This window comes from Balearica regulorum, chromosome W, assembly GCF_011004875.1.
Source record: "Balearica regulorum gibbericeps isolate bBalReg1 chromosome W, bBalReg1.pri, whole genome shotgun sequence".
NCBI classification, from domain to species: Eukaryota; Metazoa; Chordata; class Aves; order Gruiformes; family Gruidae; genus Balearica; species Balearica regulorum.
Genome location: NC_046219.1, coordinates 15185985 through 15210502, shown reverse-complemented (window position 1 = coordinate 15210502; position 24518 = coordinate 15185985). Strand labels below are relative to the sequence as shown.

General features: G+C 52.0%; 2 protein-coding genes and 1 long non-coding RNA gene across 9 annotated transcripts in view; 2 read left to right on the top strand and 1 right to left on the bottom strand.

Moving 5' to 3' along the window:
• LOC142599163 (transitional endoplasmic reticulum ATPase-like) overlaps window positions 1–6393 on the top strand; it is a 35985-nt gene extending 29592 nt beyond the window's left edge. The window contains exons 15-17 of one of the 2 annotated variants that reach the window (XR_012832820.1): window positions 4021–5088; window positions 5388–5542; window positions 5946–6393. Coding sequence is in view for 1 of the 2 variants with exons in the window: in XM_075738925.1 (XP_075595040.1) it covers window positions 4933–5088; window positions 5388–5542; window positions 5946–6051 (417 nt within the window). In the remaining variant the exon portion in view is untranslated. The remainder of the gene's footprint in view (window positions 1–4020; window positions 5089–5387; window positions 5543–5945) is intronic. The other variant, XM_075738925.1, reaches the window with a different exon arrangement.
• The window catches only part of LOC142599220 (uncharacterized), a 434245-nt gene that overhangs the window by 291803 nt on the left and 117924 nt on the right, over window positions 1–24518 (top strand). The window lies entirely within an intron of this gene.
• LOC104635052 (dnaJ homolog subfamily B member 5) overlaps window positions 13354–24518 on the bottom strand; it is a 50053-nt gene continuing 38888 nt past the window's right edge. For all 6 annotated transcript variants that reach the window (XM_075739058.1, XM_075739062.1, XM_075739060.1 and 3 more), the window contains one exon: window positions 13354–16120. In XM_075739058.1, coding sequence (XP_075595173.1) covers window positions 15887–16120 — 234 coding nt within the window. In that variant the 3' untranslated portion in view covers window positions 13354–15886. The remainder of the gene's footprint in view (window positions 16121–24518) is intronic.

Genomic DNA, 24518 nt, shown 5'->3' with positions numbered 1-24518 from the left:
AGGCAGTGTAGAGGTACAGCATCGGTCACTTTTCCTCCTTCAGCAATGTCTAGAGCCAGCTGGATGGCTTTCATCTCTGCAAACTGGCTCGATTCACCTTCTCCTTCAGCAGCTTCTGCAACTCGCCGTGTAGGATTGCATACAGCGGCCTTCCACCTCCGATGCTTTCCCACGATGCGACAGGACCCATCAGTGAACAGGGCGTATGGTTTCTTATCCTCTGGTAGTTTATTATATGGTGGGGCTTCTTCAGCACGTGTCACCTCCTCCTCTGGTGACATTCCGAAATCTCTGTCTTCTGGCCAGTCTGTGATCACTTCCAGAATTCCTGGACAATCAGGGTTTCCTATTTGAGCCCACTGTGTGATCAGTGCGACCCACTTTAGTCCACATGGAGTAAGTTGCATGATGTGTAGAAGGGGACCCTCTCTGAACATCCAACCCAGCACTGGCAGTCGGGGTGCCAAGAGGAGCTGTGCTTCCATATCAATCACTACCAAAGGAGCTCAAACCCCCTCATACGCTGCCAATAGCTCCTTTTCCGTTGGAGTGTAGCGGGCCTCGGATCCTCTATATCCCCGACTCCAAAACCCCAGGGGTCGACCTCGAGTCTCCCCTGGTGCTTTCTGCCAGAGACTCCAGGTAGGGCCATTCTCCCCGGCTGCGGTGTACAGCACCTTTTTTACATCTGGTCCTGCCCGGACTGGCCCAAGAGCTACAGCATGAACTATTTCTTGTTTAATTTGTTCGAAAGCTTGTCGTTCCTCAGGGCCCCATTTGAAATCATTCTTCTTCCGGGTTACGTGGTAGAGAGGGCTTACTATCAGACTGTAATTCGGAATGTGCATTCTCCAGAAACCCACAACACCTAAGAAGGCCTGTGTCTCCTTTGTGTTGGTCAGTGGAGACATGGCTGCTCTTTTGTTGATCACATCCATTGGGATTTGACACTGCCCATCATGCCATATTACACCTAAAAACTGGATTTCCTGCACAGGCCCCTCCACCTTGCTTCATTTTATGGCAAAGCCAGCCTGCAGCAGGATTTGGATTATTTTCTTCCCTTTCTCAGAAACTTCCTCTGCTGCTGTGCTGCCCCATACAATGATGTCAGCAATGTATTGCAGGTGCCCTGGGGCTTCACCCTTTTCCAGTGCAGTCTGGATCAGTCCATGGCAGATGGTGGGGCTGTGTTTCCACCCCTGGGGCAGTCGATTCCAGGTGTACTGGACGCCCCTCCAAGTGAAGGCAAACTGTGGCCTGCACTCTGCTGCCAAAGGGATCGAGAAAAATGCATTAGCAATATCAATTGTGGCATACCATTTGGCTGCCTTTGACTCCAGTTCATATTGAAGTTCCAGCATGTCTGACACGGCAGCACTCATGGGCAGTGTGACTTCATTCAGGCCACGATAGTCTACCGTCAGCCTCCACTCGCCATTAGATTTTTGCACTGGCCATATGGGACTGCTAAAGGGTGAGTGGGTTCTGCTGATCACTCCCTGACCCTCCAGTTGATGAATCAGCTTGTGGATGGGAACCAGGGAGTCTCTGTTGGTGCGGTATTGCCGCCGGTGCACAGTTGTAGTAGCAATCGGCACCTGTTGCTCTTCGACCCTCAGCAACCCCACAACTGAAGGGTCCTCCGAGAGACTGGGCAAGGTAGACAGCAGTTCAGTTTCCCCCGTTTCCAAGGCAGCTATTCCAAAAGCCCACCAGTAGCCTTTTGGGTCTTTGAAATGCCCTCTCTACAGGTAGTCTATGCCCAGGATGCATGGAGCCTCCGGCCCAGTCACAATGGGGTGCTTTTCCCACTCATTCCCAGTTAGACTCACTTTGTCCTCCAGCAGAGTCAACTGTTGGGATCCCCCTGTCACACCAGAAATAGAGATGGGTTCCACCCCTTCATAGTTCGATGGCATTAGGGTACACTGTGCACCCGTGTCCACTAGGGCCTTGTACTCCTGTGGATCTGACATGCCAGGCCATCGGATCCACACAGTCCAATACACCCAATTGTCCCTTTCCTCCACCTGGCTGGAGGCAGGGCCCCTCTAATCTTGCTCATCCTATTTGCTACTCGCTACTTGCAAAAAGGACTTAGAAGTCCCTTCAAGAGGATCATAAGTGCGATCAGGCCTTTCCACCGGGCAGCACCCCAGATCAAGTGAAACTGGAGCAGCATTTTTCCTGGAAGAGTCCCTTTTTACAACTGTCTTCCCTTGCACCTCACGTACTCATGCCCACAGGGTTTAGATAGGCTTCCCATCGCATTTCTTCATTTCTGCTCTGTGGTCACACAGATAAAACCACAGGATACCTCGTGGTGTGTATGCTCTATATCCCCTCTCTGGAGCAGAAAAACGCTTACTCCTAACAGCTGAAATATGGGTCTGTACAGGTGGGGAGTAAGATACATCCTCTTTGAGTTGCCAGACGTCCTGGGACAGTTTCTCCACAGCCGAGACGAGGGAGGAAGAAAGGATACCTTTCCCTCCCACTTGACAGGAGTTGCCTCCAGAGGCTGAGGGCCTGTGCCTTCTTCCCAATTGCCTTGTCAATGCCCCCTTCCCTAGACAGGGATCCCAGCTGCTTGGCCTCCCTGCCCTCTAATTCCAGGCTACTGGCCCCGTTATCCCAGCAGCGGAGCAGCCAGGTAATAATGTGCTCCCCTGGAAGGCGGCTGAAATCTTTCCGCATATCTCGCAGCTCACTCAGGGACAGGGATCGAGTGATCACTTCTGGTTCTGGCTCTTCTTCCTGTTCTCATGATGGCCCTGGTTCATCATCATCTCTCACTAAGCGAACCGATTTCCTTGTGTATTTCTTTTTGTGTATAGGGGTGACTGATACTGGTGTGGGTTGATCTTTTGGCTTGACTACAGTGCCTGTTGCGGGGGCTTGGGTAGCTGCACTGCCTGTCTCTTCTCCCTCTCTTCCCCCTGATGGTGCTGTCTACTATCAAGCAGTGTTTGATAGATTGTGGCCAGGGCCCAGCACAGCGCAGTAAGTTGTGTCTCCTTAGAATCCCCACAGCATTTTCCTTTCAAATATTCTACCATTTTATCAGGGTCTTGCAGTTGTTCAGGAGTGAAGCTCCAAACCATTGGGGGTGAAAAGGTCTCGAGATACCTGCCCATACCATGCCAGCCCTGACCATTCAGCCTTGGGGAAGATCCCTGGGTGGTACTCTTGGAAAGATTTTTGCTAACCCTGAACAGGAGTGGGAAAGCATTCAGGAGACCTAGCAATAGGAATATACTGGCCTGAACATTCCAAGGGTATTCAAAATACTCAAAAATTTTTGTAACCAACCAAAAGGGAAAAGGGGAGGTGAAAGAGTGGGAGAAGGTATCCCCCCCGTCTTCCCCATAGATTGGGTGCAATTATTAATCAATTCTGAAAGGTATTGACCGAGGTACGGGCCTGACCGAAATGCTACATACACATACCAGCTCAGACCCATGACTGTCAATGATATCTTATCATAAGTCATTATCACACAATACAACAACATGAGAACACGAACCCCTCTCCCAGAGGTGATAAACAGCACCACAGGGATTACATGAAGTAAACACGGCTTTACAAACCAGAGCCATGTGACCAAACAGAACATCATTATGACCAGTGACTGTTTCAATAACATTATAAATGCTTATAACAACTTTGTTTTAACACACTTGGGTCAGACTTGTTGTTATCACAACCCCTCGAGCCCCACCTTGGGTGCCAAAAAGGACACTGGTTTAGCCCCAGCTGGCAGCTGAGCACCACTCCACCCACTTGTTCACTCCTCCCCCGGTGGGATGTGGAGGAGAACAGAAAAACAACGGCAAAGCCTCGAGGGTTGGGATAAGGGCAGTTTACTGGGACAGCAAAGGGAGAGGGAAACAATCAACAACAGTGCTGATAACAGATATTCGCAATGGGGTGATAACAGAGAACAATTTACCCATCTGATGGACCAGAGCTCAGCCTGTCCCAGAGCCACACCAAACCCACCCCTGCCCCAACTAGCCCCCTTTTATGGTGAGCATGATGTCACATGGTATGGAATAGCCCCCTGGCCAGCCTGGCTCACCTGTCCTGGCTCCTTGTGAAAATTAACTCTATCCTTGCCAGAACCAGGACAAGGGCGAACAGTGCAGAGGCATTTTCCCCCTCTGCTCTCATTGAGACCCCACCTGGAGTACTGCTTTCAGGTCTCCAGCATAAGACAGACATAGACCTGTTGGAGCGAGTCCAGAGGAGGGCCATGAAGTTGATCAGAGGGCTGGAGCACCTCTCCTATGAGGACATGCTGAGAGAGTTGGGATTGTTCAGCCTGGAGAAGAGGAGGCTCCAGAGAGACCATATTGCGGCCTTCCAGTACCTGAAGGGGGCCTACAGGAAAGCTGGAGAGGGACTGTTTATCAGGGAGTGTAGTGACAGGACAAGGGGTAATGGGCTTAAGCTGAAGGAGGGTCGATTTAGATGAGATGTTAGAAAGAAATTCTTTATTGTGAGGGTGGTGAGGCACTGGAACAGGTTGCCCAGGGAGGTTGTGGAGGCCCCCTCCCTGGAAGTGTTTAAGACCAGGTTGGATGGGGCTTTGAGCAACCTTGTCTAGTGGAGGCTGTCCCTGCCCATGGCAGGGGGGTTGGAACTAGATGATCTTTGAGGTCCCTTCCAACTCAAACCATTCTATGATTTACAGCTGTTTTGCAGAGTCTTGCTGGGTGTGTGGGGAGTGTGGCCTCCCTTTGTATGTGGTTAACTTTTCCGAAAAACAAGAACTTCAACAGCTTATCTTTTCAAAATTGGCCAAAGTTAAGGCAGCACCTTGATACCATGGGATCTAAAGATACCTCTTTGTCACCTGAGGGTGTAAGGTATAAAGGACAGGTCTCTCTTGGTTTGGATTTTTTTGTTTTTGTTTTTTTTCACTAGGATGTCGACCTGGATTTCCTAGCTAAGATGACCAATGGTTTTTCGGGGGCCGACTTGACAGAAATTTGCCAGCGTGCCTGCAAACTGGCCATCCGTGAATCCATTGAGAGTGAGATCAGGCGAGAACGCGAGAGGCAGACCAACCCTTCTGCCATGGTGAGTGGGGCACTCTGAGCTTTCCCTGCTCATGAGAAGGGCAGCCCTTCTCTGTGGGTGAGGCAGGATGCATTACTCTCTATAATCCTCGGATGGGGATGAGTGGGCTCTTGGCACCTCCTGGGGTGCTTCATTGTCAGCATTGCTCAGAAGGCCCCTGCTGCAGTTGTGACTCACAGTCTGCCAGTGTCCCTCTCCAGCCCCTACTTTGGTGGGCATTGGAGCATCTTGGCCTAGAGGCCAGGCTGCAGAGCTTGGTCATGCAGCTCACCTGGGCCCTCTGTCCTGTCCTGCTGCAGGAAGTGGAGGAGGACGACCCAGTTCCTGAGATACGTAGGGATCACTTTGAGGAGGCCATGCGCTTTGCTCGACGCTCTGTCAGTGACAACGACATCAGGAAATACGAGATGTTTGCACAAACTCTACAGCAGAGCCGTGGCTTTGGCAGCTTCAGGTAACCGTGGGGGAGCGGGAGGAGGACAGCGTGGCTTAGCTAGCCTCAGAACAGGGCACAGAGGCAGCTTTCTGCTGGATTCTGGGTGACAAATTCCCTCTTCCACCATGTTTTCCCATTCTCCCCAGTGTGTACAGCAGCCAGCTGAGCATGTGGCAGGTGTAGGCTGTAGCTGCTATGTTAGTGCTTCTGAAGTCTTATCAACCCTTTTTTTCCTTTAACATGAGCAACATCCAGTAGCCATATAAGCCTTTTGCATGACCTGCCATAAGGCTTCATCCCATTTCTCCTGCCTGTCATACTTGGCACCAGGGTGTTGGTGTGGAGGGAGGGGATCATGCTGAGCTGTGAGGAGGCTTTTGAACAGCATCTCTTCTCTCCCCTTCTGCACTACTGCACGCAGGTTCCCATCCGGTAACCAGGGCAGCGCCGGTCCAAGCCAAGGCACAGGAGGTGGCAGTGGGGGCAACGTGTACAGTGAAGACAATGATGATGATCTCTACGGTTAACTTGCTGTCCTCAGTGGACCAAACTCCAAATCAGGCCATGTTGTACAGGGAAAAATCCAATGTTCGATGGACTCTCGGCTTCTTCATTCCTCAGTCAGAACAGTGTAGCTGCACATCAGACTTTGTACAGGGAATGTTTTCTGCAAACACAAATCCAGACCCATGTTCAGTTGGGAGGCAGGCAGTGAATTAACAAGGAGGGGAACCGACTTAATTTCTGAGAAATTTCTGTTCTAGTTTATGTGGCAGAATCAGCAGTTTTAACAAAGAGTACAATGCTAGCCTGTATAAAAAATATCCCACAAAAATAATAAAAAAAAATAAAAATCCCATAAAACTCTAGCCAGGCCCTGGAAATTCCTTTGTGTGGGACTGGTGCAGTCTCTGTAAACCCCGTGTTTCACGTGCTATCTGAGCACTCCTCAGTCTGGTGGAGCACATCTGTATGCGTGCTTCCCTGGTGCGTTGGAGCTTGCTTTTCATTCTTATGCCTCTTAGCTCAAGTTAACAGAAGAAAGTGGTTTGGCAGAAAGCACCAAGTAAGAGAGCCTGGTAGCAGTTCTCTCTCGCTTCTGTGATGCTGGCCCTGAGCTGTTGGGTCTCCTGCTGCTTTGGCTCCTCTGCAGCAAAGGACTTCTCCAGCAATCCCTGTTTCATCTGCCCTGCCTGAAGGCAGGCACAAGGGGGCTCTTAGGCTGTCTCTGGAGTTTGTGGTGCAACGTGACCCCACTATGATTAGAGGAGCTTCCTCTTCTGATGCTGCAGCAGCACTGTTCATCAGGCTCTGTGGAGAGATTTCCCCCTTCCCCTGCAATGTTTCATGCATCCCTTTGGGTTTCTGAAAACAGGCTTGGCTCTGCTGCCAGCCTGCCCCTTGTGCCTCATACTCAGTAGTCAGGTTCTGATCATGGTTCTTATCCTTCCTTTCCAGTTACAGGTTGCTGCCTTGCTCCTTGGTTTATTTTTCCCTTCTCTGAACTGAAAAATGTGCTACTGCTATACTTCAGTGTTTTATATGAGAGAAGCCCTGGGTCCAGTCCCATCATGCACACAGGAGCAGTGTGGCAGAGTGGATATGGCCCAGCCCTGAACTGAAGGGGAGAGCCTCTTTGAAGCAATGGCCATAGGATGCAGAGTGGCCATGTGCCATTGGCTTTTAGGAGGGGTGCAGGAACTGAGGATTTCTGCAAAGAGGCTTAAATGTAGATTGTGTGGCAGAAGGGTGCCCCAGGCCCTTCGGGCTGAGCCACACTGGAGAGGGCAACCTCCTCCCATGGCAGGAGTTGCGTGAGGCCTGGGCAGCAGGTGTTTCAGCCCCAAAACCTGGCAGATCTAGGAGGGCTCCATCAACCTGGCTAGATTTAAGGGGAGAGGGGAGACAAGTGAGGCAAGTCTCATCTTAAAATGGCAGAAGGATGAGACTATCTGTTAAAAGGGAGGCTTGTGTGTAGCAATGGGGAGAAAAACACTGAAATTGAGAACACTGTGCTTAAATAACACAACCTCCTGCTGTGGTAGGAGGCCATGTAAGGCCCTGGGGAGGGTGAGTAGCACCCTCAATCAGGGTGCAATGGTATGCACCTGGCAGAAAGCCATGACCTTTCTAAGCTCCACACCCACCATGACTAATGCAGCTTCCCAGACAGAGCACTAGTGGGAATACGCAGCTACCCAGGTGTCAGGCTGTAGGGTGTACCCCACTTATACCAGTACAGGATGGCAGCAGTGAGCACACCTGTGGGAGGTGTGCCCAGGAAAAGAAACTCCTCAGCTTAGTGACAGAGCTCTGGGAGAAGGTGAGTAGGTTGAGGAGTATCAGGGAGTGTGAGAGAGAGAGAAAGAAAGACTACTGGAATTGTGCCCTACCTTCCCTGGGACAGGCCCAACAGGCAGGCAGGACATGTGATATGGAGGATTCCCTATCCTCTCTGCACTTGGATGAACACAGTGACTTAAGGGATAGGGGGCAATGGTGACAAGTTCCTGCCTGGTGCAGCAGATGCGTCTGCCCTGTGACTTCCCCACCATCCCAGGTGCCCTTGCATAACAGGTATGAGGCTCTGCAAGTGGAACTGAACAATAAGGAGGACAATGGGTCATCTAGCTTGGAGGTGTCGCCAAGGTGAAGTCAGCCTATGCCCTGCATCAAATCTTCTCCCATAAAGAAAAAAACACAGGTCACTGTCATAGGAGACTCCTTTCTGAAGGGAACAGAGAGCCCAATATGCAGACTGGACCCACTTCTTAGGGAAGTCTGCTGTCTCTCTGGGGCTCAGGTTAAAGATGTGAAGAGAAAGCTTCCTACCCTGGTATGGCCTTCAGATTATTATCCATTATTGGTTTTTCATGTAGGCAGTGATGAAGTTGCAACAAGAAGTCTAAGGGCAATCAAGAGAAACTTCAGGGCCTTGGGACAACTGGTTAAGGGACTGGGAGCAGAAGTAGTGTTCTCTATCCCTCCAGTTGCAGGGAATGATGAAGGAAGAAACAGGAAGAGCCAGCTTATCAATACCTGGCTCCAAGCCTGGTGTCACCGGCAGAATTTTGGGGTTTTTTCATCATGGGTTGCTTTACATGGCACCACGCCTGCTGGCGACAGATGGGGTACACCTGTCTCAGGGGTAAAAGGATCTTTGCGCAGGAGTTAGCAGGGCTCATTGAAAGAGCTTTAAACTAGATTCGAAGGGGGGAGGGGATAAAACCAGGCTTGCTAGAGATAAGCCTGGGGGTGGCGCACCAATGTTTGGGGGATAGTATGCTAGTGAGGTCCTTCGGTCTGTCATCTCAGTGGAGGTACAGGATGGAGAGCTATGTGACACCAAAGACACAAAGGTGATTGATGCGTTAAAAAATACGGAGGTGCCTGAGAATGGTCAGGTAGGAATTAGAGCTTCTCCTCTCAAAAAGGTGGCAGGATCAGTAGTCCAGCTGAAGTGCGTCTACACCAATGCACACAGCATGGGCAACAAACAAGAGGAGCTGGAAGCCATTATGCAGCAGGAAAACTATGATAGAGTTGCCATCACAGAAACATGGTGGGATGACTTGCGCAACTGGGCTGCTGCAATGGATGGCTACAAACTGTTCAGAAGACAAAGGCAAGGAAGGAGAGGTGGTGGGGTGGCCCTGTGTGTTAAGGAGTGTTTTGATTGTTTAGAGCTTAATGATGTTGACAATAGGGTTGAGTGCTTATGGACAAGTATCAAGGGGAAGGCCAACAAGGCAGACATCATGGTGGGAGTCTGATATCAACCACCCAACCAGGATGAAGAGGCAGATGAAATATTCTATAAGCAGCTGTGAGAAGTCTCACGATTGCTAGCCCTTGTTCTCATGGGGGACTTCAACTTACCAGACAACTGCTAGAAATACAATACGACAGAGAGGAAACAGTCCAGGAGGTCCCTGGAGTGTGTGGAAGATAACTTCCTGACACAGCTGGTGAGTGAGCCAACTAGGGAAAGTGCCCTGCTGGACCCGTTGCTTGCAGAGAATGACTTGTGGGTAATGTGATGGTTGGAGGCTATCATCTTGGGCATAATGATCATGAAATGATACAGTTTTTGATTCTTGGAGAAGTAAGGAGGGAGGTCAGAAGAACTTCTACCTTGGACGTCTGCAGGGTAGACTTTGGCCTGTTTAGGAGTCTGGTTGGCAGAGTCCCTTGGGAGGCAGTCCTGAAGGGCAAAGGAGTCCAGGAAGGCTGGACATTCTTCAAGAAGGAAATCTTAAAGGCGCAAGAGCAGGCCGTCCCTATGTGCCAAAAGACGAGCTGACAGGGAAGAAGACCGGCCTGGCTGAACAGAGAGCTTTTGCTAGAACTCAGGGAAAAAGGGAGAGTTTATGACCTTTAGAAGAAGGGGCAGGAAACTCAGGAGGACTACAAAGATGTCATTAGGCTATGCAGGGAGAAACTTAGAAGGGCCAAAGCCCGAGTAGAGCTTAACCTGGCTACTGCTGTTAAAGACAATAAAAAAAAGTTTCTATAAATACATTAACAACAAAAGGAGGACTAAGGAGAATCTCCATCCTTTGTTAGATGTGGGGGGAAACATAGTGGCAAAGGAGGAGGAAAAGGCTGAGGTACCTAATGCCTTCTTTGCATCAGTCTTTAGCAATAAGACCAGTTGTTCTCTGGGTACCCAACCCCCTGAGCTGGAAGACAGGGACAGGGAGCAGAGTGAAGCCCCCATAATCCAAGGGGAAATGGTTTGCAACCTGCTACACCGCTGAGACACACACACACAGGTCTATGGGGCCGGATGGGATCCACCCAAGGGTACCGCGGGAGCTGGCGGAAGTGCTCACTGAGCCACTTTCCATCATTTATCAGCAGTCCTGGCTAACCGAGGAGGTCCCAGTTGACTGGAGGTTAGCAAATGTGACACCCATCTACAAGAAGGGCCAGATGGAGCATCCGGGGAACTACAGGCCTGTCCGTCTGACCTCAGTGCCAGTTATGGAGCAGCTCATCTCGAGTGCCATCACACAGCACGTACAGGACCACTAAGTGATCAGGCCCGGTCAGCATGGGTTTATGAAAGGCAGGTCCTGCTTGACTAACCTGATCTCCTTCTATGACAAGGTGACCCTCTTGGTGGATGAGGGAAAGGCTGTGGATGTTGTCTACCTAGACTTTAGTAAAGCCTTTGACACCGTTTCCCACAGCATTCTCCTGGAGGAACTGGCTGCTCATGGCTTGGAAGGTTGTATGCTTTTGTCGTGGTTTAGCCCCAGCTGGCAGCTGAGCACCACATAGCCACTTCCTCACCCCTCCCTGCCGTGGAATGGGGAGGAGAATCGGAAGACAAAGGTAAGACTCATGGGTTGGGATAAGGACAGTTTACTGGGACAGCAAAGGGAGAGGGAAATAACAACAGTACTTAGAATAGAATATATGAAATGGGTGATACACAATGCAGTTTCTCACCCCACGATGATTGCACGCTCAGACCATCTGAGCTGGTCCTGGAGCTGCGCTGCCCCTCCCCGACTAGCCCCCTTTTAAGCTGAGCATGACATCATATGGTAGGGAATACCTCCTTTGGCTAGTTTGGGTCACCTGTCCTGGCTCTGTCCCGTCCCAGCTTCTGGTAAAAATTAACTCTATCCTAGCCAAACCCAGGACAACCTTCTACAGGCTTTGGTTACCTTCTCTCTCTTAGGAGCAATGGCATCCAGTTCATCAATGAAGATGATGGCAGGAGCGTTCTTCTCTGCTTCTTCAAAGGCTTTCCTCAGGTTGCTCTCGGACTCACCAGCCAGCTTGCTCATGATCTCAGGACCTGAAAAAAAAATAATGGCACTGTGGTACCCAGAAGAGAGACATATAGCCTCAAGGAATGCAGCTCAATTTTTTTAGGCAACGCTACAGGCTTGGGGAAGAGTGGCTGGAAAGCTGCCTGGCGGAAAAGGACCTGGGGGTGCTGGTCAACAGCCGGCTAAACATGAGCCAGCCCAGGTGGCCAAGAAGGCCAGCAGCATCCTGGCTTGTATCAGGAATAGTGTGGCCAGCAGGACTAGGGGAGTGATTGTCCCCCTGTACTCGCCTCTGGTGAGGCCGCACCTCGAACACTGTGTTCAGTTTTGGGCCCCTCACTACAAGAAGGACATTGAGGTGCTGGAGCGTGTCCAGAGAAGGGCAACAAAGCTGGTGAAGGGTCTAGAGCAGAAGTCTTATGAGGGGCAGCTGAGGGAACTGGGGTTGTTTAGCCTGGAGAAGAGGAGGCTGAGGGGAGACCTTATCGCTCTCTACAACTACTTCAAAGGAGGTTGTAGTGAGGTGGGTATTAGTCTCTTCTCCCAATTAACAAGTGATAGGACAAGAGGAAATGGCCTCAAGTTGCTCCAGGAAAGGTTTAGATTGGATATTAGGAAAAATTCTTCACCGAAAGAGTGGTCAGGCATTGGAACAGGCTGTCCGGGGAAGTGGTTAACTCACCATCCCTGGAGGTATTTAAAAGACATGTATATGTGGCGCTTAGGGACATGGTTTAGTGGTGGACTTGGCAGCGCTAGGTTAATGATTGGACTCAATGATCTTAAAGGTCTTTTCCAACCAAAATGATTCTATGATCTTTTTTCCCTGCCACCTCTGGGACATGGCTCCTGGCAGGGACAGCACCCACAGGAGTGCTGAGAGCATATGCCCTGTGCTGGAGCTGTGTAAACCTGCTGGGGGGCTGAGGGTATCCCCCAAATTAGCACCTGCAGCAGCCAGAGAGCAAGCAGCACTGAGGACTGGGTTTGGCCCCAGCCTGTGCCCTTATCCAGGGGCCACCCCTGCAGCAGAGACCCCTGGTAGCTGCATGGGCAAGAGCCTTTCCGCAGCACGCTCCTCCCCTGCCCAGCACCTTGTGTCCTGGGTTTGGCTAGGATAGAGTTAATTTTTACCAGAAGCTGGGACGGGACAGAGCCAGGACAGGTGACCCAAACTAGCCAAAGGGGGTATTCCATACCATATGATGTCATGCTCAGCTTAAAAGGGGGCTAGTCGGGGAGGGATGGCGCTGCTCTGGGATGGGCTGAGTGTGGGCTGAGTGTCTGGTTGGTCGTCGTGGGGCAAGCAAATTGCATTGTGTTATCACCCTTTTTGTGCATTCTAAGTACTGTTGTTATTTCCCTCTCCCTTGCTGTCCCAGTAAACTGTCCTTATCCCAACCCATGAGTCTTACCTTTGTCTTCCGATTCTCCTCCCCATCCCACCAGGTGGGGGGCAGAAGGAGTGAGCGAGCAGATGTGTGGTGCTTAGCTGCCAGCTGGGGCTAAACCACGACACTTTGCTAGGGGGACTGGGCAGCCCCAAAGGTGCTGGTGGGAGGAAGGTGCTGGCAGCTGGGGCTTGTCCTGGATGGAGCAGAATTAGCGAGGTGGGCAGCTGAGGGCAGCCCTTTCATCGGTGCCATGGTTGGGATCTTGTGCCCCCCCCCAGGGTTCCCCATGTGGCCCCAGAGCCACACCCCCTCCCACCCCAGCCCTACAGCCCCACAGAGGACTATGCTCAGCCCAGCTATGGTGTGTGCAGGATGGGGGACCCCCTCACACCCCGACCAAGGCATTAGCGGCTGGTCCCTAATTCAAGAGATTGGGGCCCTGCAGTACCCCAAAACTCTCCTGACTCAGTAGGGCGCTCCTGCCAGCAGAAGGCAGGCAGTGGCCATGCTCAGCATGTCCCCTATCCTAGTCTAGGCCATTCTATGGGCCATCTCTATGGGTATCCCTGGTCCCAGGAGCATCCCCTCCCCTTGGGCATCCCTGTCCCATAAGCATCCTCTCCCCATGGCTGATCCACACCATCCCTCCACTACGGGTATCCCCTGCCCTATGGGCATCCCTGGCAACATTGTCAGCCCCCATGGCTGGAGGGGGCTGTGCTGGCTCTGCCCCTCAGTCAGCCCAGCTTATTAGCTGCTCCCAGCCCTGTCTGCTGTGTGGGCTTCAGGGTTAGCTTGTTGTGAGGTGATTTCATGGCCCCAAGCTCTTACCTGGGAGGGTGGCAGTGAGCCACATCCCTCATTTGGGGTTTGGCAGCCTCTTCCCAGGCCCCTCCCAAGGCACAATGCCAGTGGATTTTTATTCACATTGCCTGCCCTTGCAGCTGCTCCTGATTGACGCCTTATGGACAAACATTTTTCCTGGTATTGGTGGGAATGTCCCTAGGTGCAATGTGTGCTGCTGCCTCTTGCCCATCCCCAGGGCCACTGTGAGAAGAGCCGGGCATCAGTGTCTCTCCAGCCCCCTCAGGCAGCCTCTGCCAGCAAGGAGCCCCCCCTTCACTGTCCCATCCTGGCTGTACCAACCCACCACTCACAGACCCTCCTCGGCTGGCCCCTGCTCCTGCTGCCTGTGTCAGCCATGTCCCGGGAGCCCCAAGGGGACACAGAGCACTGATGGGGTTCCCCCAGTGCAGGTGGGGGCCAGGGCAAGCACAGCCCCAGCATCGCCATCACAACATACCCCAAGGAGCTTTATACTTTATATTTTTTAAAATACTTTTTTTCTCTCAATACTGACATTACAAAAAAAATTACAAAAAAAACACTATAAAACATTCAGGTCTCATTGAAACAGAGAAAAACAAAGCAGCTTGCATCTGTGCCCTGACCTGTCTTCTCTCTCTCCAGCAGTGTCCACCAGGTTTCTCTACGTCAAACTCCACAGGGACCAGCAGAGGGAACCAGCGGCATACCCTCGCTGGTCAAACTGAGCGATAAATTAGGCCATGCCTAACGGGTCTCCTTGCTCCATGCCAGAGCCACAGCACCGGCTGGCCTCCCCGCCACCTATGATACAATGTACAGCTGTACACCTAGCCCCGATGGACACCCCATGCTCACACACAAACCCTGCCCCAAAGGACTCCCTGTTTCAATTCAGTGATTCCTCTTCAAAAAAAAAGGATTCCCAGCAGGGGAAGGGCGATATTTTGGCAGAGGTTTTCTCAGCAGTGCTGTAGTGGAAGAGGAGCCATACAAAGCCAAGTCAAATGCGCTTCCCACTCTGTAGGAGCCCTTCCCAGGAAAAAAACCTGGTATAAGGCAGAGTGGGCCAAGAAAGGTAAGAACTATAAAAATTCTCATGATGGCAAGCCAAAGGTTTTAAAAAAAAATACAGCACTTTTAAAAAAACAAAGCCAGATTGCCTCATGCTTCTTCCAGCTCCACCCTAATGCCCAGAAATACCTCCTGAATTAATTGTCCCTGTAGAAAAATATATACACATGCATTTCTCTTCCTAGTAAAATCCCAAAGGTTGAACACAAATGCTAGTGAAAACCACAGCTCTGCTCATGCTTGGCTCTGCTTTTGCACCCAGGCTTGTGGTATGTACGTGCGCACGCGTGCACACACACACGGCATGCCACTCCAGGAACCCCAAAACAGGCAGAGAAAAACCCTTATGGAATTTATCTAACAAGCTCTCTCTATATGTGTATATATTAAAAAAAAAACAAACAAAAAAAACCAGTAATGCAAATTCACATTTGAACAAGAAAGCTCCACCCTGGGTTTTCCCCCTCCTCCTGCTGGCTGGGGCTCTGCAGGCAGCGGGTGCAGGCAGGTGCTGCCCAGCTGCCCACAGGCACCAGAGACAGCCCCAGCCCTGGGCAGGGGCAGGAGGCTGGACAGGACCATCCCCAAGTACTCTGCACTCCATCATTTGGCACAGCTGAGGCTCGGTTGTAGGCTTGGCACAGGAGAGTGGACCATGGTTGGACTTGGTACCATGGTCCCAGGTTAGAAACAGTCTGGTTCCAGGGGGAGGGGGGCACTGTGGGCAGGAGCAAGCCCTCTGCCTTAAGTGTGTGGGACAATCTCCTCGGCACCGCAGTACAGCTGGGACCCTGAACAGCAGCAAGTATCAAAGAGGGGAAGAGAAAACTAACAGTGGGGATGTGAGATCCTGCAGAGTACTATTTACAGTGTACTGAACCCCGAAAAGTCCAGCCTCTCGTGGGAAAAGTGGCCTGAAAAGCAGGTGACATAAAAATCCAGAACGTGATGCACCTCCCCAGGCAAAGGGACCATGCCACTTGCTTGTGCAAGGTGGAAAAGCTGGACCTCTGGGGAAAAATAAAAAGTTTGGCAGCCAGGAGAGCCGTGATGGGCAGGGCAGGAGCCTCCCTGTTGCCGGACTAGAAAACAGGCCAAGAGGGATGAGTGGGGGGGGTGGGTTGGATGGGAATTTTGGGAAAGTGGTGAGTGGGGGGTGGGGGGGGTGGGGTTACATTTGAAAGTGCTCTAACAAACACATCTGCTCCATGCAGTCCAGATGCTGCAGCACATGCGTTTGGAGTATTGCTCCATATATCTCTCTGGAGGAGAGTCCCTGGGCTCTAAGAGCATGGGAGGTGCTGCTTGAGGATCTGTCTCGTCTGGGGAGCTATTCTGTCCGGGAAGCGGATTTTGAACTCCACGATCAAGTCTCCTCGCTGGCTGGGGGCCTTGGGGAAGGGCAGCCCCTCTCCTCGCAGTCTCTTCACTGTTCCTGGCTTGATGATGTCATTGCAGGGCAGCGGAATTACCCGCCCATCGATGGTGGGAATGTTCACGGTGCAGCTGCATAAGGCCTGTGGGGAGAAGAGAGGGACACACTGTCAGATGGGGCTGCCACCCAAAAGCATCTCCACCAGCAGCGTTGCCGCACCCCCATCCCCCCACCGGCTGCTCCCCGGGTTAAACCGCCCAGCTCTGTTTGGATGATGCCCATGAGCAGCATGGTTGATGCTCACCAGTGCAAGCCCAGGTCTGTACTGGTGCCGGCCAAACTGAGCTGCAGGAGCCACGCAGGAGAGGGGTGCCTCAGGCAAGGGGTGCCCCAGGAGAGGGGTGCCCCAGCCTCGTGGGGGAAGGACCCCCTTCCCCATCTCCTGAGCTCTCCGGGAGCAAGCTCCCGGCCACTCGCAACAACAGGACAGGTTAAATTTAGCCCCGCCCCTTCCCCGGCCTCACCGCCCAACCTCGGGCAGCCGAAAATCCAGCTGAGATCATCCATCGGATGCCGCGGTTTGTCAGCTGTCGCCCTCTGGAGCCCAGCAGCTCTGCCCAGCGCTGGGAGCTATCTATAGCACAGCCCGCGTCCCATGTCCCCCCTACAACAGTCCCCAAAAGGTCACGCCGGCGCGGGACAGCGGTGCGGCCACGGCACAGCACCGAGCTTTCCTGGAAGCCGAGGTACCGGAGGGCCGGTCCCCGTTGCAAAGCCAAGAGTCGGTTTCGTGGGTGCCACCCTGCTGTACCTCAGCCCCTGGCAGCAGCTGCAGGTCGGCCTGCATTGGTGAGCCACGTGATGCAGGAATGCAGCAAGAAAATCCTTGTGTCCTTAAATAACTCAGACAGCTCTGGCATATACGTGGGCAGGATCGTCTCCAGGCTTTCGGCAAGGGAGAGGACTGCAAAGCGATGCTTCGCGGGATGTGTGTGTGTGTGGTGTTTGCCAGGGGTACAGCCTCGAGCTTCCCAGGCAGGGGGCTGGCACAGGCTTGTCCCTGCCCTGCAGGCAAAGTGCTCAGCCCTCCGAGCTGGGTCCTGGGGGGTCCCAGCCCTCCTGTTCTCCCCCCCCGCTCCCCCCCCCCCAAACACCCTGCAAAGGAAGGGGAAGAGGATGCAATTTGCTGTTTCTGGGGTAGATGGGGGGATGTTCTGCATCCCCTCTCCCAAGGAAAAGCCTCTGGTGGCAGAGCAGCAACAGGCACCAGGAGAAACATCTCTTCTCATGCTGGCCACTGGCTCAGGGCCGATGGTTGCAGCTTCTGCAGCTGAGCCAGAGTGATCACAGTGGGACCCATGCTGGAGCTCCAGCTCTTGGGCTCCAGCAAGCAGAGAACAGGAGAGCTGGGGCCATCTTGCACAGCTCCTCTGCACAGGGTCTCCTCCCAGGAAGAGTTTTTCTGGCTGCAGAAGGATGCCTATTGCCATCTCCATGCAAGCAAGTGCTTGGCTGGATCTCCAGTATGTTGGAGGGGAAGTGAAGGACAATATCCCCACATCAATGCATTTCTGCCCCGCACTCACCCAAGGATGCTGGAGCCCTCCTGCTTGTTGGTGCTCACTGTCATGCACCATGGAGGGCTGAACGGGTCCACGTGTGCCAGGGAAAGGACATCTCCAGCCATAAAATGGGAAGGAGAGCAGGAACTCCCTATGGGAGCACGTAAACAGGGCAAGCAGAGGGATGCAAGCAGGAGCAGGTGGTAACAGCAAAGGCAGACGGGATCTTAATGTTTCCTTCCTAAAGCCAAGACGCAAGAACCAGAGGCAATCACTCCTCTGCCATATGTTCCTGTTTTTCATTCTTCTTGCCCAACTTCATTGACATTTGGGAAACTGGTTGCTGAAGTAACACCAGTAACCATGGGAGCTGCCCTGCATCCTAGAAAGAGGCTCAGTTTATCCCCAGTTATTAAATCACCATGGGTTTGATAGCTGAGCTCTGCACTGTGCTGTGAGAGCTGAGCTTTATCTAGGTCAGCAGCGGGTCCTTCTCCGCTTGCAGTGAAGCTGGAGGACGGGGAAATGTCACCACTGGTCTCATCTCAGCCGGGTGCTGACACGTAGATGCTTTGAGAAAGGTGATGCCAGGTAAAGGATACAAAGTGGGTGGCTGCCGAGGGCAGGCATTAGGCAGGCAGCCGGACAGGCGCAAGCCCCTGCTGGCAGTGTTACCTGAAGATCTGCTTCCCAGGAGAAACAGCTGCTGGCAGAGCAGTGTCATTCCTCCCTCTCTCGACCTCCCACTGCGACATGCACCTATAATTTTAGGAAGGGACACTTCCCCACAGCTCATGAGTCTCTGGGGAAGGCCTCTTACACCTCTGGCTTCTGCAGCAGCCAGGCAGCAGTGCCCACCAGGCAGCAACCACTCTGTGCTGCCCTGTCTGGGGAGACATGGCACCCAGCAGGGCCAGGATGCGAGTGCTGGTAGGGCATTGCCTCCCCAGGTTGCTCTGCAGAGGGGTCTGTGGGATGGAGGAGGAGGAGGAGGAGGATGAGGAGAAGGAGGAGGATGCTCTCCTGACTGCCCCCAACCCAAGCATCAGGCATGTTGCTTCCTGTGGCAGCAGGGTGCTGGCAAGGGGTCTCCAGCATAGCCAGAAGTCAGGTCACAGCACCCACCACCTGCTGGTACCATGCTGTGCTGCTCTTGTGGCAGCAGCAAAGACTAAAGCTCCAGCTAAAAAAGGCAGACTTGCAAGGAGGAAGGGTGCAAGGAGAGCACTCAAAGCTACAGCCATAGGCTCGGGTGATGTACAGGTTGTACTGCGAGGCGCTCCATCACGTACTGAGATGGTGGCATATAGAGTCAGGGAGCTCCTGGCATCTGTTTGTGCTCCAGAGCACTTAAGCTACTTGTCATGGAAGATAAAAGCAGCAAAAAGTATCATCCTGCCATGGCAAGCAGCAGGCTGGCAATGGCAGCCAGGCCAGCAGCTCCCTGAGGACGCCTGGCACGTTCGGTTTGCGGTGGGGGAGGACAGAGACCAGAAAATCCAGCTCAAAGAGATGAGGAATTTGCCTGGACCAGCAATTTCTACTGGTCTCTTTGTGACTGCATCGTGCAAACCAAATGCCAGCACGCATGCCTTGCAGCTGGATGGAAATCACAGGCATACTGTGGGTGTGAGGCAGCTGGGGAACTGCTCAGTATGGCAGAGCCAGCGCTTTCCTGGGCCCAGCACCAGCACTTCTGGTGCAATAGTGTGCAGGGCTGGAGCAGGTTTCTCTGCTTGCTGCTCAAAGGACAACTCCAGACAAGAGTCCCTCCAGCCTGAGCAGTGCGTGAACCTGGGTGTCCTGTTTTTCGGCTGGGACAGAATTAATTTTAACATGAGGCTGGGATGGGACGCAGCAGGACAGGTGACCCAGACTAGCCAAAGGGGTATTCCATACCATATGATGTCATGCTCAGTATATAAAGGAATCTTGGAAGTGATCACAGACTGGCCAGAAGGCAAAGATTTCAGAATATTGCCAGAAGAGGAGATGATGCATGCTGAAGAGGCCTCGCCATATAATAAACTAACAGAAGATGAGAAGCCATATGCCCTCTTCACTGATGGGTCCTGTCGCATCGTGGGAAAGCATCGGAGGTGGAAGGCCACTGTATGGAGTCCTACACAACGAGTTGCAGAAGCTGCTGAAGGAGAAGGTGAATTGAGCCAGTTTGCAGAGATGAAAGCCATCCAGCTGGCTTTAGATATTGCTGAAAGAGAAAAGTGGCCAACACTGTACCTCTATACTGACTCATGGATGGTGGCCAATGCCCTGTGGGGGTGGTTACAGCAGTGGAAGCAGAGCAACTGGCAACACAGAGGCAAACCCATCTGGGCTGCCCCATTGTGGCAAGATATTGCTGCCCGGCTAGAGAAGCTGGTTGTAAAGGTACGTCATGTAGATGCCCACATACCCAAGAGTCGGGCCACTGAGGAACATCAGAACACCCAGCAGGTGGATCAGGCTGCCAAGATTGAAGTGGCTCAGGTGGATCTGGACTGGCAGCGTAAGGGTGAATTATTTCTAGCTCAGTGGGCCCATGAGACCTCAGGCCATCAAGGAAGAGATGCAACATCTAGATGGGCTCATGGGGTCATGAGAGGGGTGGACTTGACTATGGACACTATGGCACAGGATATCCATGAATGTGAAGCATGCACTGCAATCAAGCAAGCCAAGCGGGTAAAGCCTCTGTGGTATGGAGGACAATGGCTGAAATATAAATATAGGGAGGCCTGGCAGATTGACTACATCACACTCCCACAAACCCTCCAAGGCAAGTGCTATGTACTTACAATGGTGGAAGCAACCACTGGATGGGGATGGCTGGAAACATATCCTGTGCCCCATGCCACTGCCCGGAACACTATCCTAGGCCTTGAAAAGCAAGTCCTGTGGGGACATGGCACCCCAGAGAGAATTGAGCCAGACAACGGGACTAATTTTTGGAACAACCTCATAGACACCTGGGCCAAAGAGCATGGCATTGAGTGGGTGTATCACATCCCCTACCATGCACCAGCCTCTGGGAAAATCGAAAGGTACAATGGAGTGCTAAAGACTACCCTGAGAGCAATGGGTGGTGGGACCCTCAAACATTGGGACACACATTTAGCAAAGGCCACCTGGTTAGTTAACTCTAGGGGGTCTACCAATTGAGCTGGCCCTGCACAATCAAATCTTCCATGTACTGTAGAAGGGGGAAAAGTCCTCGTAGTGCGCATGAAGAATATGCTGGGGAAGACAGTCTGGGTTAGCCCTGCTTCAGGCAAAGGCAAACCCATCCTAGGGACTGCTTTTGCTCAGGGACCAGGGTGCACTTGGCGGATGATGCAGAAGGATGGGGAAGTCCGGTGTGTACCCCAAGGGGATTTGATTTTGGGTGAGACTAGCCAATGATTTAAATTGTATGATGTTAAGCGCTAAATAACCCTGCCATTGTATGTTATCATTGTTACAATTGCTATATGCTGTATCAATAGTATTACAGTAAGAATCACCCAAATTAATGATGAACTTTAATGAAACCGAGCAAACTAGAACTGGCCTCAGCAACTGACGCCCAGTAACTTCCTCGAAATCAACATCTTCAACCCGCAGACCATGTGCATGGGCCACGGTATATACACCAGCCTCGAGCTTTGGATGCAGCATGCAACAATCCAACAGCACACACCATCTGGCCTGCCCTGAGAGACTGTAATGACAGATGGAGCCCAAAGTCATGGACTAAATGAACTCAATGGACATTTTAGAGGGACGGCCCATAGACTAAGGGAATGATAGCTCTGTGTGTGTGTGTGTGTGTGTGTGTATCTATCAAAGACAGGAAGAGTGGTGGTGATTAATTGGGAAGTGTAGGATCTGGGCATGACGTAGATGGTGTAGAATAAGGGGTGGATACTGTCCTGGTTTTTGGCTGGGATAGAGTTAATTTTCACAGGAAACTGCAAGAGGCTGGGAGAGGACACAATCAGAACAGGTGACCCAAACTAGCCAAAGGGGTATTCCATACCATATGACATCATGCTCAGCTTATAAAGGAGGCTGGCTGGGAAGGAGGAGCTGCTGCTCAGGGAGAGGCTGGGCATCGGGTTTCAGGGGTGGTAAGTCCTGTTGTTATTTTCCTCTTCCTTTGCTGTCCTAGTAAACTGTCCTTATCCCAACCCACGAGTTTTACCTTTTTGTTCTGATTCTCCTCCCCATCCCACTGGATGAGGGGGAAGAAGTGAGTGAGCGGCCTCGTGGTGCTTAGCTACCGGCTAGGACTAAACCATGACACTGGGATAATGTGGTCTGGACATCAGGACAGCCAGCTTGGGGTTAATTTTACAGATGAGGGAATGCACAGAAGGAAATATCTGAGATATGGCATGCATGACTTCATAAATAAGGCAGCATCTCCTGATTATTTCTGGAGTGGCCAGGTGATCCAGCCACCACAGGAATAAGCATCTGCACTTTGCACCATGAAGGAAGTTCAACTTCTGAGTCTGCAGGTTAACTTGAGATGCATTTTCTCCAGGAGCACACAGATCTGACTGACCCACGTGGCTGCCCCTTGCCCCCATTACACCTGGCCACAGCCCCAGCTGGGACGCAGAGCCATCACAAAGCTCTCCCTACTCGCTGGCACACTAATGAGCTCATGTTTCCCTACCCCAGGTCTGGCCTATTGAGCTTATTTCTATTAAATGCATTTGAGAACATAAATTTGTCTTCAGGGAAAAAAAAAAAAAAGAAAATAAATCAGGTCATTAAGAAGACAGACAGTGTAACAGTCTGAAAGGAACAGCAAATGGCAGCTGCCAAAAATGTCAATGTTAAATGCAGCTGCCACTTGGGATTTATTAAAAGGTATTTATACAGTAGCAGCGGTGAATGGCACATGTTGTACTTGGGTATTCTCCCCTTCCTCTCCCATCTTCATACAGCTTGCTTGCTCTGATGCATCCAGCCCCACTGTGACATCCAGGATGACAGCCTGACATGTTGTGTTTTGCTTACTGCCTGAATATTTCGTTTATTTGGTTCTTTATCTAGGGAAGCCAGGACCAAAGAAAACAGCTGGTTTTGGCTAAAGCATTGCTCAGTGAGGGCATGGTACCACCTTTCTCCATGTGACCCTGGTCTCTGTTCATGGGGAGAGGTACCTGGCACTACCCCAGTGTGGTGGGTTGACCCTGGCTGGGGGCCAGGTGCCCACCAGAGCCGCTCTATCACTCGCCTCCTCAGCAAGGCAGGGAGGGGAGAAGGGAAGATGGAGAAAAAACAAACCCAAACTCGTGGGTCGAGATAAAGGCAGTTTAATGTAGCTAAAGCAAAAAGCCACATGCGGAAGCAAAGCAAAAAGCAAAGATTATTCTCTACTTCCCATCAGCAGGCGATGTCCGGCCACTTCCTGGGAAGTAGGGCTTCAGTAAGCGTGCCCCTTACTCCGGAAGACAAACATTGTAAAGAAAAAAACAACGAATGCCCCCGCCCTGTTCCTCCCCCTATTCTCAGTTTCTTACTGCTGAGCATGACGTCATATGGTATGGAATATCCCTTTGGTCAGTTTGGGTCAGCTGTCCTAGCTGTGTCCCCTCCCAAGATCTTGCCCACCCCCAGCCTGCTGCTGGGGAAAAAGAAATGTTGGAAAGCCTTGATGTGTGCTGGCACTGCTCAGTAGTAGCCAAAACCCTGGTGTGTTATCAACACCTTGCTAGCTACCAATACACAGCACAGCACCATGAGGGCTGCTGTGGGGAGAATTAACTCCATCTCAGCCAGACCCAATACAATCTCCACCCCTTATTCCATACCATTTGTGTCGTGCTCACGCTCCACACACTTTAATACATATATATATATATTATAACTGTTTCACTGTATTTACTTCTTATTAACTACTATTTCCAGCCCTTTAACAGATAGATGTTATTCTCCCATTCCATGAGCTTCCTCTGCTCCTCCAGATGTTCATGAACCGGCTATGACTTGGGCCCAATCTGTCAGGATGGGTGTTCAGGTTCAGTTGTTGGGTACCAACACCGGCTTGCTTTGGGCTGTTGTTGCATTCATCTGGCTCCTTGTGAAACTTGCTCTTCATTGGTTTGGGTCATTCCTTCTACATTACTTCCTAGAAGGTTGTGGTGGGTTGACCCTGGCTGAGGGCCAGGTGCCCACCAGAGCCGCTCTATCACTCCCCTCTTTCATTAGACAGGGGAGAAAAAGTACAATGAAAAAAAACTTACGGGTCGAGATAAGGACAGGGAGAGATCATTCTCTAATTATCATCACGAGCAAAACAGACCGAACTTAGAGAGGGAATTCATCTTATTTATTACTAAGCAAAACAGAGTAGAGGAATGAGAAATAAAACCAAATCTTAAAAACACCTCCCCCCACCCCTCCCTTCTTCCCGGGCCCAACTTCACTCCCGGCTTCAACCTCCGCGCCCCCCCTCAGCGGCACAGGGGGACGGGGAATGGGGGTTACGGTCAGTTCCTCACGCGGTGTTTCTGCCGCTTCTTCATACTCAGGGGGAGGACTCATTGTTCCCCTGCTCCAGCGTGGGGTCCCTCTCACGGGAGACAGTCCTTCACGGCCTTCTCCAACGTGAGTCTCCTCCACGGGGTGCAGACCTTCGGGAGCAAACTGCTCCAGCGTGGGTCCCCCACGGGGTCACAAGTCCTGTCAGCAAACCTGCTCTGGCGTGGGCTCCTCTCTCCACGGCTCCACAGGTCCTGCCAGGAGCTTGCTCCAGCGCGGGCTTCCCACGGGGCCACAGCCTCCTTCAGGTGTCTCCACCTGCTCTGGCGTGGGGTCCTCCACGGGCTGCAGGTAGAATCGCTACACCCCCTCATCCTCCCTCCATGGGCTGCAGGGGGACAGCCTGCTTCACCATGGTCCTCACCACGGGCTGCAGGAGGATCTCTGCTCTGGAGCCTGGAGCACCTCCTCCCCCTCCTTCTGCACTGACCTTGGTGTCTG